The sequence below is a fragment of the Anabrus simplex genome, chromosome 2 (assembly GCF_040414725.1).
Source record: "Anabrus simplex isolate iqAnaSimp1 chromosome 2, ASM4041472v1, whole genome shotgun sequence".
Lineage (NCBI taxonomy): Eukaryota > Metazoa > Arthropoda > Insecta > Orthoptera > Tettigoniidae > Anabrus > Anabrus simplex.
The window spans coordinates 1,040,090,870-1,040,109,102 of NC_090266.1; the positions used below are offsets into that span (position 1 = coordinate 1,040,090,870).

General features: G+C 39.9%; 1 protein-coding gene across 1 annotated transcript in view; it reads right to left on the bottom strand.

Annotated features, from left to right (window-relative positions):
• LOC136864666 (CBP80/20-dependent translation initiation factor) overlaps window positions 1-18,233 on the bottom strand; it is a 522,912-nt gene that overhangs the window by 433,132 nt on the left and 71,547 nt on the right. Inside the window, exon 2 of the mRNA XM_067141963.2 lies at window positions 16,475-16,790. Within this exon, the coding sequence (XP_066998064.2) occupies window positions 16,475-16,594 (120 nt within the window). The 5' untranslated portion in view covers window positions 16,595-16,790. The remainder of the gene's footprint in view (window positions 1-16,474; window positions 16,791-18,233) is intronic.

Below are 18,233 nucleotides of genomic sequence, written 5' to 3' on the forward strand. Positions count from 1 at the left end.
ACAGTAAAAGAATGAAAGAAATATGGGCACAAAGGAAGGCATATGCACGCATCTAAGTACTTTGCATAGTCTTAATGGGCTTATTCACATATAATAATAATAATAATAATAATAATAATAATAATAATAATAATAATAATAATAATAATAATAATAATAATAATAATAATAATAATAAATAATTAACACAGTTTAGTTTTAAAATCCGAAGGATAAAAAATAATACACATATATGGTACGAACACACACACACAATAAATGCATATTCCAATTACAGTAACCAGAACACGCTGACCGTCACAATATTAAGGAATAATCTCGTTCCTAGGACCAAATAATTTACAACTCAACCGTCCATCGTAGGCCTGCTTAATTACACCGACTGCCGAAAGTTATAAACAGACTCGAAACTTCAATATTTAGAATTTAGATAAATTGGCTGCCGTTGTTATCGCATATTCGCTGACTACTGGGTTCTAAGAACTGTCTAATTATTTCAAAAGCCTTGTTGATTGTTGTGAGTGGCACAAGGAGATGGCTATTATTGGAACAAGTTGGAAAACCCACATTCTTTCAGGAATAACTACCGTACTCCTATTGACGAAAGAAGCTCTGCACTACGACGGCCTAAATTTGGAATAACCCTCTGTAATACAAATAATACTGTGTTGTGTGCTGTAGCTTTGTGAATATATAAAATCACTCTTCAGCTATTGAATTAAGAAACAGTCATGGGCCCTCCCGCTGGGCGGGATCTGCGGGGTCCTTATCGCCACCACTGTCTGCAGGGCTCGTTTCTTACATATCTAGGATGGCAAACCAAGTATTTCTCAAGAAATAAACAAATTGAGCCCGTATTTCCCAACGACAAAACACCACAGAAAGAGGTAAAATTCATACATATGTAGAAAAATTCTTCTTCTTGTGTAAATCTGTCTTGAAACAAGTATCAACTGGACAGCCACCATGATTCTCTGTCTTGAGCATCTTGCTTCAGTTGTTCATAGCTTCTCCCTTGTTTGACATCTGTTAACACTCCGGAACTGAATTTTTCTCAGGAACAGCCATATACATAGATTTTGTCCAGTGGGACTAGGGATACTACAAGAGTATTAATGCGGTGGTTTACCCTTGCCTTCCGCAGAAAAATTATTTAAACAATAATCATTCATATCGTGCGGTCATTTTAATTTACATACGCATAAGTCTGTCTCATGGTAGATGATCGCTGAATAAATGTGAAATTTGAAAATTACCGCAGATTTTGTAACATTTACGATAGACCAACAAAATTGTGCTGAAGCATTCACTCTATAGATAATCCATTATGGTATATTTTATTGACACTATGACCCACCAGCCAATTGTCATTTGCTTTACTTATCACTAGGGCTAGGATTGTTATGTAGTAACAACTTGTTTTCTATTTAAATGAAACATGGCCTATGCATACTCCATAATTCCATGATATTTAGAGGATATCATTGCAATTGGCGCATGATTTTTTCGCATTATCGACAGACGCGACAAAAGGTATTTTGAAGAGAATTCCAGACATCTTATCGAATTGTATTGAACCCATGACCTTTGTGCCCTAAGAATTTTAATTATGAAAAGTTACTACATTTCTGAACATTTCATTATATCACGGGAGTGACACGTGGCAAGGAGGTAGCTACTTTCTGTCCCACGCTCTGAGATGTGACGTCATCCGCACGTGTCGGCAGTGGATGGATACGGAAGAAAGTTTATATTGAATAAATATAATTAAATGAAAGAATTAGTGGTGAATGCAATATAATGAGGGTCCTGTATTTATCCTTAAGACAATTGGTCTTTAGTAAGACGGATTTGAGACTGCTAAGCCATTTCTGGGGATTATTTCAGAAGGGCGCGCGTGTCTAGCGTCCCCACGACGCGAAGTCGACAGAAAAGTAGTGCCTATCAAATGACGTCATCTAACCAGTTAATTTAATATGCATAAATTTTAAATGTCCAGGAACACTACCGATAGCCATGTAGCAAGTATGTGGTTACATCCAAAACTCTTTTAAATACGGTTCCTTTAAGTCGAAAAAGTTACGCAAATTTTCTTGGCGGCAAAGGGAAGATGCCTGGAGGGAGGGGGTAATGGATATAAATACAGAAGGGACGCCATGATGAAATCCCTGCATTATGTTATTGAATCTTGAGCGAGAGAGTTAGACTGTTCCGTAAATCAAGCTACAAAATGTAGACTAAGTCCGACGAACAGATTTTGGCCGATGTGGCTGGTGACTTAAAATCCAAGTGGATTTAGTTTGACAAAAAGGACAGTCAAGATACCGCATAAGTATTAAAAGTTGAAAAATATTTTTTGTGTTGTAAAAGTAATTCATGGCCTTGCCATCTTACCACCTACTTTATCTTGTTTTGTGATGTCAAAGTTATGTGCATTTGAAATGGTTTTTTATGACGAAGTTGGTCACCCATATGTTTTTCTGGCGAATGTCTGAAATATTACGACAGGTCATTTGTTTTATTTTCTGCTTGGATAAATTTTTAAAATATTGCGAGTGCCGTGTGTCATGTAAAAGTTACTAGTGAGGGTTTCGCAGTGATATCACGTCCAGAATAGATCGTCATTTCCGTGAATGTATTGCCTATACCTTTGTGATGTCAAATTAAGATAATTTTATCTGACGTAAAATTTCTCTGTTTGAATTTTGACGTGAATGATGTAAGACATCCATGGTTACCCATTTTCAATCGAGTGGAAGCGCGCTGTCGGGTTGAGAAATGTAGAGTGGTGAATTTTGTCACGAAGTGAAACGTAACTCTATGACCATTTAAACTGTGTCTGACTGACAATATATAATAGTAGAATTTTGACAGTCATTTTGTGAAAATCCAGTTTTGAAAATACGAGATCATTATGCGAAGTGTTCATTATTAATGTATTCGTGCATATTATGCGTTGTGGATTCTAAGTATTTTTATTCCAGTATTTTTGTCAGTGAGATAGGATTTGTGAATCAGGTGATTGGAAGCCTGTGAATGTGCCGGGATATGTATAAGCCCGAGGGAGATTTTGAGTAATGTTTGGGATGGAATGTTGAACTGGAGAATCCACGCCGGTATTAATTTGCGACGTGTACAATTATTGTAGGGCATTTTAAACTATAATCTATGTGCATTTTTTGGCCAGAAATATCGTATTTGTTTAATTATGTCGGCGAAGTTAAAGGTTTGATTCTGAGAGGCCAGTCAGGCAAGACAAAACAGATGTTTCATATCACAGCGGAGCAGGGATCGTGTCTCAATGCCGTCAGCTGATAGGAGTTCGCAGCTCGAGTAACGGGATTTGGGTAGTGTGTTGGAATTGAGATCGCATTTCTTGGCAGTGGATATCAATAATTACGGAATCTAGTTGAAATTTTCATCCGGGAATAACGTGTGTGTTATTAGATACTGTAAATTTGTTTAATTGAGATTGTAATGTACATTTGAAACCCTAAAGTTAGGGTATAATGAGTAAGGTTAGTCAATTTTAGGGTTGTCCAAAATATAGAGCGATGGTAATGATGATTGTTTTGTTTGTGAGGGGCGCACAAAGCTTCACGGAAATGTTATGACAAGATATGACATCGTAATCGGTTTACATTGTACGGCGAGTTACTTATGGTTTCGTACTTAATTATCAGGGTTATCCAAGTAGTAATAATGGTTAGTCTTAGATTAAATTAAAGTATGATGTCACGAAACAAGGTAAATACTGGAAATAAATGATGTTATTTTTTTCCAGCTAGAGGAATGAACAACGAACGATATACATCCAACATGATTAAAAATGAATTACGTCAAGACTTGTGTAGGGACTTGTGAAAGAAACCATTCGTCCGCGGAGATAGAATTTGTTGTTCATTAGGATTTTCATTAAATCATTTAAATTTATTTAATTATTAAATTCAGTGGAAACGTATTTTGAAATAACTTTTAAATCAAGCGAATAACTTGAAGATGCATTCTGGAAATCTTAGTTTATTTTTCTGGGGAATATGTAAATGTTAACGTAACGATTAAGGGGACATATCTGAAGGTAATGGATTTTACTGTCACAAAGTATTGTGAGCATAGTTGTTGTTGCATTAGTTGACTTTGATTGATTGCGCAGTAAATGTGCTGGGGTTAGTAAAGTGGAAACTTTGGTCATCAACCGACGTAACTTAATTGTGTTTAGCCTTCAGCTTAGAAACTTGGATGGTCATGGGGTCATCAACCTCAGTGACTTAGAGTAGGGCCATATACCACCGTAGAATCATTTTCCTTGCGGCCATCATCCACAATGACTTAAAAGTAACTTAGAAGTTTAGATGTCGGTCCATGGCATAGTCGCAGGTCACATCGATTCAATTAAGGGTCCATACCGTATAACCACTGTGTGACACACACCGATTGGACTGCCTTAATTATAACCAGAGTCCAGAGTTCGTGTTACGAGGACTGGACCATAAAGAATCACTATGATGGTACAGGTTGTCTCACATGGAAGCCGAATTTAAGGATTTCCAGACTTTCTTTTCTTTAATTAATAATTGAGACAATGGTTTCTAATAAGGATGCCCATCAGGCAGTTATGTCAAAGGCTCACACCAGTGTTCTGACCCTTCTGTGTAAAATGATTGTGGTGTCCAGTGGACACGATTGGATCCCAATGATACCGATGATAAATTATTAACTCTTCAGAGATTACTTGAATAAATAGGAATATTTTAAACAGACCTTTCATTTGAGTAGATAGATTAGAATTACTGAACCCTACTTTTACCTCAGCAAGTGACGAAGAACCCGATACGACCCAAGAGACAGATCTCATGAAATTTTGCTGATAGGTAAGGAAGGTATGTATCCTTCAGTGTGGACCAAATGGTTCAGTATAATTTTGGTTAAGAGTCTAACGATTTCATTCTTTGCGAATTACAGCGAATTAAAGCGATAAGGCCGGTTTGAAGCGAAATGTATTTATTTTGCGATAAGTGTGAAAGTGCAGCGAAATTCATGGAAAATAACGAACTCGTATTCCAATATTACGCGTGTGAAGAGAAATGGAAGACAGAATAAGGATTTGTCAATTCGACAGAAATACCTGTTAGTTCTAATACTCTAGGAAATCCCTTAATTGTACGTCCATATAGGGTGAAAGGGTAATTTTATTATGAAACTTTGGTTAGCACTATAATAAAGGAATAATTATTTATTTATCAATATTTTTGCTATTTATTTATCTTTCACATAAATAATTCACAAATTAAATGGAGTTTTTAAGACTAATTTTAGAAAATGATTAAACGAAATAATGGGGAAAATTGTTCCCTTTTCGCGAAATCGTATATAAATTAATGCGAAAAAATCATGTATCTGCAAATATTTTTGGATTTTCACGGGAAAATGTTTTAAAACACTGCTACAACTACTACAATTAATAACAATAATTATTATTATAAATTATAAACAAATGAAGATAAATCCCATTCGGAGCCCTATCATGAGAATACCGTTGCTCGGGATCAAGGAAACCCCGACAGAGTTTGGCCAGACCAGTAACTCTAGAGCAGAGCACTTCTGCAGTGCAGCTGAGCTTTGATTGTGAATATGAATGGTTGAACATTACTTTTTGTTCCCCATTCTTGCTATAGATAAATTCCAGCCTTTGCTGGTAGAAAACTGCCGGCACTGAAATTACTATTATCTCCTCAAGTCAATATACTTATATGTATGTGAAAAGGAAATCATGCTTACTACAGATGGGCTCTTGTCATACTGTGTTGCATGTGAAAGATGTATAAGTGCGGATAATTGTTTTCGAGTACCTTAACATTTGAAAACAGCAACACACTTTTAAAATATTTCACTAAAAAATGCTAAGCATTGTTTGCTAAAAGTAAATACCCCAAACCAAGCAATTTGTTTAATTTCGGGGCCCCTGTAGTCAACCTTTAATAAGGACCTATATGGAGCTTCAACTAGTGCTGATGTTCCCTTACATAAATTAGCACATCCGAAATTACGTGCATTTTTAGAAACACATATAAGGCAGACTATACCATACGAGTCTACTCTTCGAAAAAATTCTTCCATTAATTTATGAAAGAACATTACGGAAAAAATCTAATCTGGGTTAGTTTGGATGAAACTCCGTGCGTGTAAATGGTTTTTATGTAATATAATTGTTTATACGCTCGGTAAAAATTAAATTTCAAAGGCTCATCTTCTAAGAGTGGAAAAATAGCAGCGAAAAAGGAAAAACTGGAGAAATTGTTCAATAAATCAATGCTGTCTTTATGGCCAGAGGGAATTACGTATGAAAAAGTAATTTTGTTCTTATCTGATGTTGCCCCGTATATGGTAACGTAGGAGGGGCTAAAACTTTTATAATAGAATGGTTCATGAAACATGCATGGTGCATGCTGTTCACCGCCTGAGTAAAACTGTGTGTTTGAAGTTCCTACTATTAATTGTTTGATATCAAGCGTAAAAAAACTTTTCTTTAAATCTCCGAGTAGAATCAATTAGTTTAAAGAGTTGGAGCCGGAAATTCCACTTCCTCCTGAACCGATCATTACGAGATGGGGGACGTGGTTAATGTAACAATGTCCCCATGATTGAGAATCTACTGAAATAACTAAATGAAAATGAAGCAGAAAGCACTGTTGAAGCGAAGGGTTCTCTATATGTAGGGAATGAATACAGGAAGAATTAATTTATATTAAGTCACATTTCAACAGCCATCGCAGCGCTCGAACGGAATGACGTACCACTTGTTACAAATATAAGTCTAATAGAAAATCTCTCAGTAGAGCTTAAATATTCGGCACGTGATTTTGCAAAGAAAGTAGTTGAAAAGAGTAACTATGTACTACAAAATAATCAGGAGTGCCATATTGGAAAAATCTTGTCTGGTAAAACGGATAGCAAATTATTCGTCGGACACTGAAGAAGAAACATTGTCGCTGGAAGAAATAGCAAACTCTAAATAAGCGCCTATAACGTCTGTTGTAACCTAACGTTGTTTTTCTCAATACAAATCAATTCTTAGAAGTAACAGAGAATAGTTCCTGTTTTCAAACATTAAAATGATTACTGTTACATACTACACTGGAAAGAATTACCTTCACTTTTTCAAAGACAAAAATAATAGATGAAAATAATATAATTTCGATTTATTTTCATTATTTCATCATTCTTGCGAGGTTTGTGATAGTGCATATTTTCTGGTTAATTCATATTTCCCTGTTTTAAATTGTATAATTGCATATACCGGGTAGTTCACCAGCAACTTATTTTTCTGAGATAGGCAACCCAAATAACGCGTTCGAACTAAAGAACCTTGTAGTTTAGTTTTATGAATACCTAATAGTCCGCCTCTGTGGTGTAGTGATTAGTGTGATTAGCTGTCGCCCCCGAAGGCACGGGTTCGATTCCCGGTTCTGCCACGAAATTTGAAAAGTGGTACGAGGGCTGGAACAGGGTCCTCTCAGTCTCGGGAGGTCAACTGAGTAGAGGTGGGTTCGATTCCCACCTCAGCCATCCTGGAAGTGATTCTCCGTGGTTTCCCACTTCTCCTCCAGGCAAATGCCGGGATGGTACCTAAATTAAGGCCACGGCCGCTTCCTTCAATCTTCCTTGTCTATCCCTTCCAATCTTCCCATCCCGCGGCAAGGCCCCTGTTCAGCATAGCAGGTGAGGCTGCCTGGGCGAGGTACTGGTCCTCCTCCCCAGTTGTATTCCCGTCCCAAAGTCTGAAGCTCCAGGACACTGCCCCTGAGGCGGTAGAGGCTGGATCCCTCACTGAGTCCGAGGGAAAAACCAACCCTGGAGGATGTTTATCACACTTTCCGTGTACACTACAGTAGGGTTACTATTGCAAATCTCCATTAATTTGGCATCACGCCTTTATGCAACCAGTAATCAGATATCTGTTTCAGATATGACACTATATCCCAACCCATTACCTTTAATATACTGTATATCCCTATAAATCTTATCAATCCCAGCTGCTTTTCTTCTTTCAACTTTTGTATCTTTTTGTAACTGTCCTTATTATCATTGATAAATTTCAGTAATTCGCCAGTATTAGTCGCCTCCTCGATCTGGATATTATTTTTATATCGAACTTTCTTTACACACTGCTGATTGAATATTTCTGCCTTCTGTAAGTCCCCACATATACACTCCCTTTGTTCATTAATGATCCCTGGAATGTCCTTCATGGAACCTCTTTCTGCCATGAAGTATCTATACGTATCCTTCCATTTCTCCCTAAAATGCATATGGATGCCAATTGCGTTAGCTATGTTAGCTACTCCTTTATTGGAATTCTCCCAGAACAAATTGTGGCTCATTCTTTGGATCTAATCCAATTCTCATACCAAGAAGTCCTGGTGTGAGTCTCATACACTGGAACCATATGGAGGCACTTTCGTGTATGTGGGGCTATGCTCTTTCTCCATTCACCATCCCTAAAATGTACCTACAATTAGTGGAAAATAAATAACAATAATAATTGGGATCTTATCAGATACTTATACACCCTCTCCTTTTCATCCTTACTAAAACCCTTAAATACCCCATAATCATCCTTAGCAGATTTTTTCCCTAAATTCAGTTTCCTAGTAACCGCCTCCAATTTCTCCTTATTCCCGGAACCTTTCCTAACTCTATTTCTACCAGCCGAGTTGGCCGTGCGGTTAGGGGCGCTCAGCTGTGAGCTTGAATCCGGGAAATAATGGGTTCGAACCCCACTGTCGGCAACCCTGAAGATAGTTTACCGTGGTTCACACCAGGCAAATGGTGGGGCTGTACCTAAACTAAGGCCACGGCCGCTACCTTCCCACTCCTAGGCCGTTCCTATCCCGACGTCGCCATAAGACCTATCTGTGTTGGTGCGACGAGAAACAAATCCTAAAAAAAATCTATTTCTTTTCACTCTGCACCTTCACCTTAATCTCTTTTATTCCCTGTTATAATACAGGGTTATTCTACATTTAGTTACCTGAAAATAACACTAAATAACTACGTATACAAAATTATTTTACGTAGTTTATTCCCAATGCATAAATTGACATACCATCAAGATTTGTTTGCAGTTTTTGCAGATGTTCAATGTGGCTCCCTTTTGTCACTCGGCAGATATCCCACCTGTACGAAAGTTCATCCCAGATACGCGTGAACATGTCCGCATCTACCCGAGCAATCGCAGCGTTGATCCGTTGACAAAGTACATGGAAAGTTGTTGGAAGTGGAGGGATGTACACGTTATATTTCACATAAACCCACAGAGAAAAGTCCAGCGGCGTTAAATCGGAATAACGTGGTGGCCAAGCTATGTTCCCACCACGTCCAATCCAAGCAGGAATGGTATGGGATGGTACGTAGTTACCTCGCGGTGGTAATGAGACGGCGCCCCGTCTTGATGGAAAATAAAATTTACTCCCATATCAATTTGCAGCTGTAGCATCAGGTAGTTTTGCAACATATCTAGATATGTGATGCCATCACAGTCTTGTCATGAAAAAAGAGTGGTGTATACACTTTCACGGAACTTAATGCACAAAACACATTCAGTTTTGGCGAGTCCCGCGTATGTTCTAGACAGTCCGCCGGTTTCTATGTGCCCTATACCCTCTCAATGTGGCGGTTTACAGTACTACTAAGGTGAAAGGTCGCCTCACCACTGAGCACAAGCTTATTAAGAAAACCATCGTCTTCTTCCATCCTGTTCTTCATGTCCACGCAGAACTCATACCGTTTCTGCTCGTCACAAGCACTCAACGCCTGACCCAGTTGCAATCTTTACCCCTTAAACTGCAGTCGTGGTAGTCGTAAAATTCTCCATACTGCATTTTGTGGAATGGCCAGCTCCAAACTTGCTATATGTGTAGATTTATTTGGACTTCGTGTATACGTTCCTCTCGCGGCTTCCACAACGTGGTCTGCTGCACGAGGGCGTGCCTGTCGTTTCTTTCGGTGTGCCACGCAACCTGTTTCCACGAATCACCATAATATGTTTTGATAGTTTTCACCTGTGTCAGAGCTTTCTGATACTCTGCTCTGATACGTATGTGTACGATAATTTGCGATATCATTTCAGGAAACCACACCTCCATAGCGACTGCATCACGTTTCTCGCCAGACGAGCGAGGAGAGTGCACGGAGCGAAGTCTGTCGGCTAGGTAAAAACTGGATGATATGGCGCGACGTTTAACATGCGTCTGAATAAATTTCGATCAGTAGCTTCGAAGTTAATCATTGATACTTTCAGGTAACTCTCTCTTACCTGGATGTTCACGTCAACTGGATGTTCACTCCAAATTGGAGGTGCATGCAACAATCGGATTTCTATGGGCTAAACGGCTCAATTGCGCGGACATGCATCGTGAAATCATTGCTGTATATGGTGAGCATGCAATTTCTCGCTCAGGTAGTGTAAAATGGTGTAAGCAATTTGACACTGGACGCACGGATCTCACGGACGAATATCGCGAAGGCAGGCCCGCAACGTCCAGTACCGTTGCAAATGTTGACCATGTGGATGCGATCATTAGAGAGAATCGGCGCCTAACACTGCAGGAAATTGCCAGCATGCTGAACATATCGTATGGCAGTGTGTTCTCCATCGTTCACCAGCACCTTAGATTTCGTAAACTGTGTCAAAGATGGGTCCTAAGTCTGCTCACCAATGTTCACAAGGGACAACGTTTCCTATCGTCACTGGCATTTTGCAATGGTATTCTATGGAGTGCAACGAGTTTCTGCGGCGAATCATCACAGGGGATGAAATGTGGGTTCACCACTCCACCCCCGAAACAAAGAGAACGTCGATGGAATGGGTGCACACCACATCACCACCACGAAAGGAGGCCAAGGTCCAACATTCAGCAGGAAAGATAATGAAGACAGTGTTCTTTGACATGGAGGGTTTGGTGCACGTGGAATTTATGCCGAAATGCACGACAATCAACTCGGTTTCACATTGTCAGACGTTGAACCGGTTGCGCAAGGCAATTAAAGTAAAGCGGCGGGGAAAATTGAGCGCCAGTTATATTTTGTTGCACGATAACGCAACAACTCACGCGGCCCGCCAGACGTCCGAACTGCTGCAGCGATTCAAGTGGGAGGTATGGCAACATCCACCATACAGTCCAGACTTATCGCAATGCAATTATCATGTGTTCGGTAAGCTGAAAAACAATCTCAGTGGACGACGATTCTGAAACAACGAGGAGGTGAAAGCAGCTGTCTCCAGGTGGTTACATAGCGCTGAAGGTGATGTCTACCCATTCGGAATCTAAACGTTGGTTGACTGTTCCGAGAAATATTTACAGTATCTTGGGGACTGTGTGGAAAAGTGAACTTACATTGTATGTTGTCATAGCCGTGTTGCCTATGTGTAGATGGTTTCATAAATGGCCATAACTTGGAAGTGTAACTTACTTTTTGATTCGCCCTCGTACCATCCTGGGAGAGAAAAAAGCATCCTAAATGCTTGACATTCAGTTTTCTTTGAATTCTTACCTACTGGCATCAATTTAGTCTTAGAAAGGCTAATTCTGATACAATACTCATTGCACCTATTTCTAAGTTCCAAGATATTAGACGCCGTTTTCTCATGTTTACAAGCTGCTCTCACTTTGTAATTCCAGCAATATTCCACCAACACACAGTTTTTCCAATGCATTACCTTGCTGTTTCTACTACAGCATCCCTGTAAGCCACCCATTCTCTTTCTATATCCTGAACCTGCTTACTGTTCATTGTTTGGAACTTTTCACTAATCATATCCATGTACTACTGTCTAATTTCCTAGTCTTGGTGATGTTCTACACTTATTCATCTGCAAACAGATTTCACTTTCCCTATCTTAGACCTGGAGATGCTTAGTTCACTGCAGATCAGGCAGTGGTTTGTAACATAAAAATTTCCCCGGAATACCCGCACATTCCTAATAGATTTCTTGAATTCAACGTCTGTTACGATATAGTCTGTTATGGATCTGGTGCCCCTACCCTCCCATGTGTTGCAGTGAATAGCCCTATGCTTGAAGAATGTGTTCGTAACTGCTAACCCCATACCAGCGCTGTCCGTTCCTATCACCTTGCATATCTTCCCCACATTGACCAATCACCCGTTCGTATCCTTCGGTTCGATTTCCAGTTCTCACATTGAAGTCCCTCACTAGCACTATGCTCTCCTTGCTGTTGACCCCGACTACGATGTTGCTCAATGCTTCATAACATTTCTCAACTTCATCCTCATCTGCACCCTCACTTGGTGAGTACACTGAAACAATTCTCGCCCTAATCCCTTCAACTGCCAAAACTACCATCGTAATTCGCTCATTTACGTGCCTACTGGAAGTGTGTTTGTGCAATAGTATTCTTGATAAACAGTCCTACCCCAGACTCTGCCCTCCCCTTTTTAACACCTGTCAAGTACACTTTATAATCTCTTCCCCGTTATCTCCCCATTACCCGAATATCATTAACTCCTAACACATCTAGATGCATCCTCCTTGCTGACTCAGCCAGTTCTACTTTACTTTTTCCCATAGGCCCCATTAATATTGATAGCTTACCACTTACTAGGCCACTCTGCCGTTGACCATGGTTCACGAACTAGGACGTGACTACAGAAACCCACAACACGGTGTATATGCAAACATAAATAAATGGAATGTCGTCGAATGAAATCAGGGTGTGCGCTACGAGTAAATATCACAGTGGAAACTGAAGTCCTGAAGGGAGAAAATGAAAATTGCTATTTGATTAATAAAACCAAACCAAACCAAACCCCATGGCACTACAGACCTTGAAGGGCTTTGGCCTACCAGCGACCGCTGCTCAGCCCGAAGGCCTGCAGATTACGAGGTGTCGTGTGGTCAGCACGACGAATCCTCTCGGCCGTTATTCTTGGCTTTCTAGACCGGGGCCGCTATCTCACCATCAATAGCTACTCAATTCTAATCACATAGGCTGAGTGGACCTCGAACCAGCCCTCAGGTCCAGGTAAAAATCCCTGGCCTGGCCGGGAATCGAACCCGGGGCCTCCAGGTGAGAGGCAGGCACGCTACCCTTACACCGCGGGGCCGGCTCATTTGATTAATAAACCTACAAATAATGATATAAGTATGGAGGACATGACATTTAAACTAACCAAAGGAAGAAATGTCCTTCTGAAGAAAACACATTTTCTTATCTGAGGCATTAATATACATGTTAGAAACATGTTTCTGAACACGTCTGTTTAGAGCGAGGCGCTATACGGAAGTAAAACGTGGGCAATAACCTGTGCAGGAAGGAGGAGAAATACGATGCTACGAAAGGATTATGAAGTGAGGTAGGTAGGAAAAATTATGAATGAAGAAGTACTGAATCAAGTTGGAGAGAAGAAAATGATTCGGTAGTATTCGACCAGAGGAAATGATAGACTTCATAGGACCCGACCTGAGGCATCCGGATCATTCGTACAGAAAGGAAGTGGGTAGGAATAATAGGGGGAGACGAAGGCAAGACTGTAACATGTGAGTTGTGATAGTTAATTGATGAAAAAGTTGGTACAGGATAGGGCGGTACTAATTCTGCCTCAACCCTGCCAATGGAATAAAAGCCAAAACAACAACACTTCTAAACGTGCATCCCATTAAGCGACGTGATCAGTGTGACAATATTCTTAGCCGGATACCTTGGCTTTCTGACCGGTTCTGCTCCTCAGTTACCCCTACGGCTGAGGAAACCCTTCCAGTCTGGGTATCCAGTTAAGAGGGGGGAGGCTAACATATCCTCACTAAACAACGTTATGATTGTTCTGAAAAAGAGCACCGGTTTGAAATATTGGTCCAGCCTTACAGCTGTAAGAGGACTTCTCTCTATCTATTTATCTTAATAAATATTGTACCTAATAAGGATTGAAATTCTTTCTTAATTGTGTGAGCCTATTAACTGCATACATACATCCATACAGACACTCTTCATTGAGCATTCGTATCAGCATGCTCTCATAAATGGCTAAGTTACTGTTGTTCTACAGCTGATATCGTTTGTCTACAACGGAGCTCATGCCTGCACTAGCGCAGTTGATCGACAAGTGTTGAACACAAAGAAAATGCCATTCATAGCTTAGGGATAGTGCGAAAGTATTCATTCATAGAAGCTATGTTTTGCATCGGATTTGTTTTCCGTGTTTCTCGACCAACAAATAAAATAGTGAAGTTCCATTAGTCTCTTCATTGTTGTTTTCCCTAATCAATAAAAACAATTGATTTCACTTTTATATCAATAATGTGGAAACTGGGTATCAATGGATTTCTGTAAATTGGAGTCCTATATTTCAGACACAATTCAAAATAACATGGAATACACGTGATTTATCGTTGCCCTAGTTACTAAAATTTTGTGAACATAGCTTTGGCCTCTTTATCATCATCATCATCATCATCTGTTTACCCTCCAGGTTCGGCTTTTCCCTCGGACTTAGCGAGGGATCCCACCTCTACCGCCTCAAGGGCAGTGTCCTGGAGCTTCAGACTCTTGGTCGGGGGATACAACTGGGGAGTATGACCAGTACCTCGCCCAGGCGGCCTCACCTGCTATGCTGAACAGGGGCCTTGTGGAGGGATGGGAAGATTGGAAGGGATAGGCAAGGAAGAGGGAAGGAAGCGGCCGTGGCCTTAAGGTAGGCACCATCCCGGCATTCGCCTGGAGGAGAAGTGGGAAACCACGGAAAACCACTTCCAGGATGGCTGAGGTGGGAATCGAACCCACCTCTACTCAGTTGACCTCCCGAGGCTGAGTGGACCCCGTTCCAGCCCTCGTACCACTTTTCAAATTTCGTGGCAGAGCCGGGAATCGAACCCGGACCTCCGGGGGTGGCAGCTAATCACGCTAACCACTACACCACAGAGGCGGCCGGCCTCTTTATCACTGAGCTGTAACTGTCGCTGCCATAGACCAGGTGAGCCTTGATTGTTACTTAAGACTTTAGAACCACACAATCACAGAAAATTTCACTGTTGGACTTAGCTTTATATATAGCTCGAGGCATAGTACATGTACTCTTGTTGTTGTTGGGTAATTATGTTTTAAGTTTATTTTATTATCACTTGTAATGTTAAGCTAGTAGTAAGCTCAACCTAGAGTACTGCCGTAGCGTTAAGCACTGGAAACACTTATATTGTGTGTGAATTTTTCATATGATGATGCTGGATTTAGAATGTTAAACTAGTAGTATTTCTTGTAACATTCTGTTTCCATGGAATTGCTTCTTATACTCTTTTTGGTGCTATTGTTGTTGTTGTTGTTGTTGTTGTGTAATTATGTTTTAACTTTATTATCACTTATAATATTAAGCTAATAGTAAGCTCAACCTATAGTATTGTATCCTGTAGTGTTAAGCACTGTAAATACTTAAGTTGTATATGAAATTGCATACAATGATGCTGGTTTTAGAATGTAAACTAGTAGTATTTCTTGTAATATTTTCTTTCCATGGAATTGGCCAACGGCCGTAGCCGTGTTGAAACACCGGATCCCGTGAGATCTCCGAAGTTAAGCAACATTGGGCGTGGTCAGGAGTTGGATGGGTTGCCGCGCGCTGTTGGTTGGGGGTAAGGGAATGGAGGAGCGGAAAGGAACTGGCACGTAAACTCTGGCTCAGGAACACCTCTGCGGAGGTTCGGACCTGCCTTCGGGCAGAATAACCCTTACCTTACCATGGAATTGCTTCTTGTACTCTTTTTGTTGCTATTGTTGTTGCTGCTGTTGTTGTTGTTGTTGATGTGTTTTAACTTTATTATCACTTGTAATGTTAAGCTAGTAGTAAGTTCAACCTATAGTATTGTAAGCTGTAGTGTTAAGCACTGGAAATACTTAAGTTTTGTATGAAATCGTATACAATGATGCTGGTTTTAGAATGTTAAACTAGTAGTATTTCTTGTGATATTTTCTTTCCATAGAATTGCTTGTTGTACTCTTGTTGTTGTTGTTGTTGTTGTTGTTGTTGTTGTTGTTGTTGAGAAATTATATTTCAACATTACTTTATTATCACACTACTGTAAGTGACCATTGCCACCAGGATGTTTCCCAGTTGCGATGTATTTGTTAATAACAATAATAATAACAACGGAATTCAATTTGCGGTTTGGGTTTAAAAGCTAAGGATAAACCTAAATTGAAAGGAGTTAAGGTAGGAATTGCTCAAGACCTGAAAATAGAATCATAATACAACCCTGGAAATTAGGAGATCGAAATTTAACATTTTGAGCAATTAGAAATCCTGAGAATGTTGACAGCTGACGGCGGAGCTGTCGGGCTGACACCACACATACAATGGGGAATAATTACTCAGATCATGGGAAACTTATTCAGATTTGAAGGCCAAATTAGACTGAAACTGCCTAAATAAATGAATATGATCTACTACTGGCTTCTCTTGGACTCACCTGGTGGTGATGATGCTGGGAAGACTGGCGAATGAAACTTCTTTCTCTGTTTACACCGAAGTCCAGCTTGGTGCTTCGCTTCAGCTCTCCCGGCCCGCTGCTCAGTGGTTGCTCACTCATTTTTGCCACACTTCACGAGAACAAGACACAAATAACGGAAGATCAGCACAACAAACTCGTGTCACATAACGTAATCCAGTAGCTTTCGATTATTTCATTTTCGCTCGATCAGTTGTCAATGATTATACCGCTGTTAGCACGCCATCTCACGTTCCCCCACACCAAAGATTTAGAACAAGATTCTTTCTTGAAAACACTGAAATAGAAACAAAGATTCCATTACATATAATAATAATAATAATAATAATAATAATAATAATAATAATAATAATAATAATAATAATAATAATAATCTTTCTTTTTTTCTTTCTTTCTTTCTTTCTTAATCGGTTTAACCTCCAGGGTTGGTTTTCCCTCGGACTCAGAGAGGAATCCCACCTCTATCGCCTCAAGGGCAGTGTCCTGGAGCGTGAGACTTTGAGTAAAGGGACACAAATGGGGAAGGAGGACTAGTACCTCACCCAGGCGGCCTCACCTGCTATGTTGAACAAGGGCCTTGGTGGAGGATGGGAAGATCGGAAGGGATAAACAAGGAAGAGAGAAGGAAGCGGCCATAAGACATATCTGTGTCGGTGCGACGTAAAGCAAATAGCACGCACTTAAGTTAGGTACCATCCCGGCATTTGCTTGAAGGAGAAGTGGGAAACCACGGATGGCTGAGGAGGCAATCGAACCCCCTCTACTCGGTTGACCTCCCGAGGCTGAGTGGACCCCGTTCCAGCCCTTATAACACATTTCAAATTTCCTGGCAGAGACGGGAATCGAACCCGGACCTCCGAGGGTGGCAGCTAATCACACTAACCACTACATCACATAATAATAATAATAATAATAATAATAATAATAATAATAATAATAATAATATATTTAATGCAGCCAAATAGCCATAACAGAGAATATAGATTACATTGATGGGTTACATATTTGTATAATCACTTATAGACATTGTTCTTCTTGTACAGAATTCAATGTGGTACTGTTCACACGTTTTTCCACATAGTTTGCACTCACAGTCTATACTTGGGTCATGGAAGTGTTTTGATTTGCAGAGTAGGTGATGAAAACCGTGAACTGCTAATCTTGTAATGACATGTCTTAATTCAAAATTAGCTTTTGTCCACGAGCGATCTATCGTAATAATAATAATAATAATAATAATAATAATAATAACAATAATAATAATAATAATAATACCGAGCTCGATAGCTGTAGTCGCTAAAGTGCGGCCAGTATCCAGTAATCGGGAGATAGTGGGTTCGATCCCCACTGTCGGCAGCCCTGAAGATGGTTTTCCGTGGTTTCCCATTTTCACACCAGGCAAATGCCAGGGCTGTACCTGAATTAAGGCCACGGCCGCTTCCTTCCAATTCCTAGGCCTTTCCTATCCCATCGTCGCCATAAGACCTATCTGTGTCTGTGCGACGTAAAGCAAATAGCAAATAATAATAATAATAATAATAATAATAATAATAATAATAATAATAATAATAATAATAATAATAATAATAATAATAATAATAATAATAATGCCCAGGTAGCATGAATCATGTTGGACACATAACAGACCAGTTGAAACAATTTACGCAATGCAAGCTGAAACTCGTCACGCATCCTGGAGGATATTATTATTATTATTATT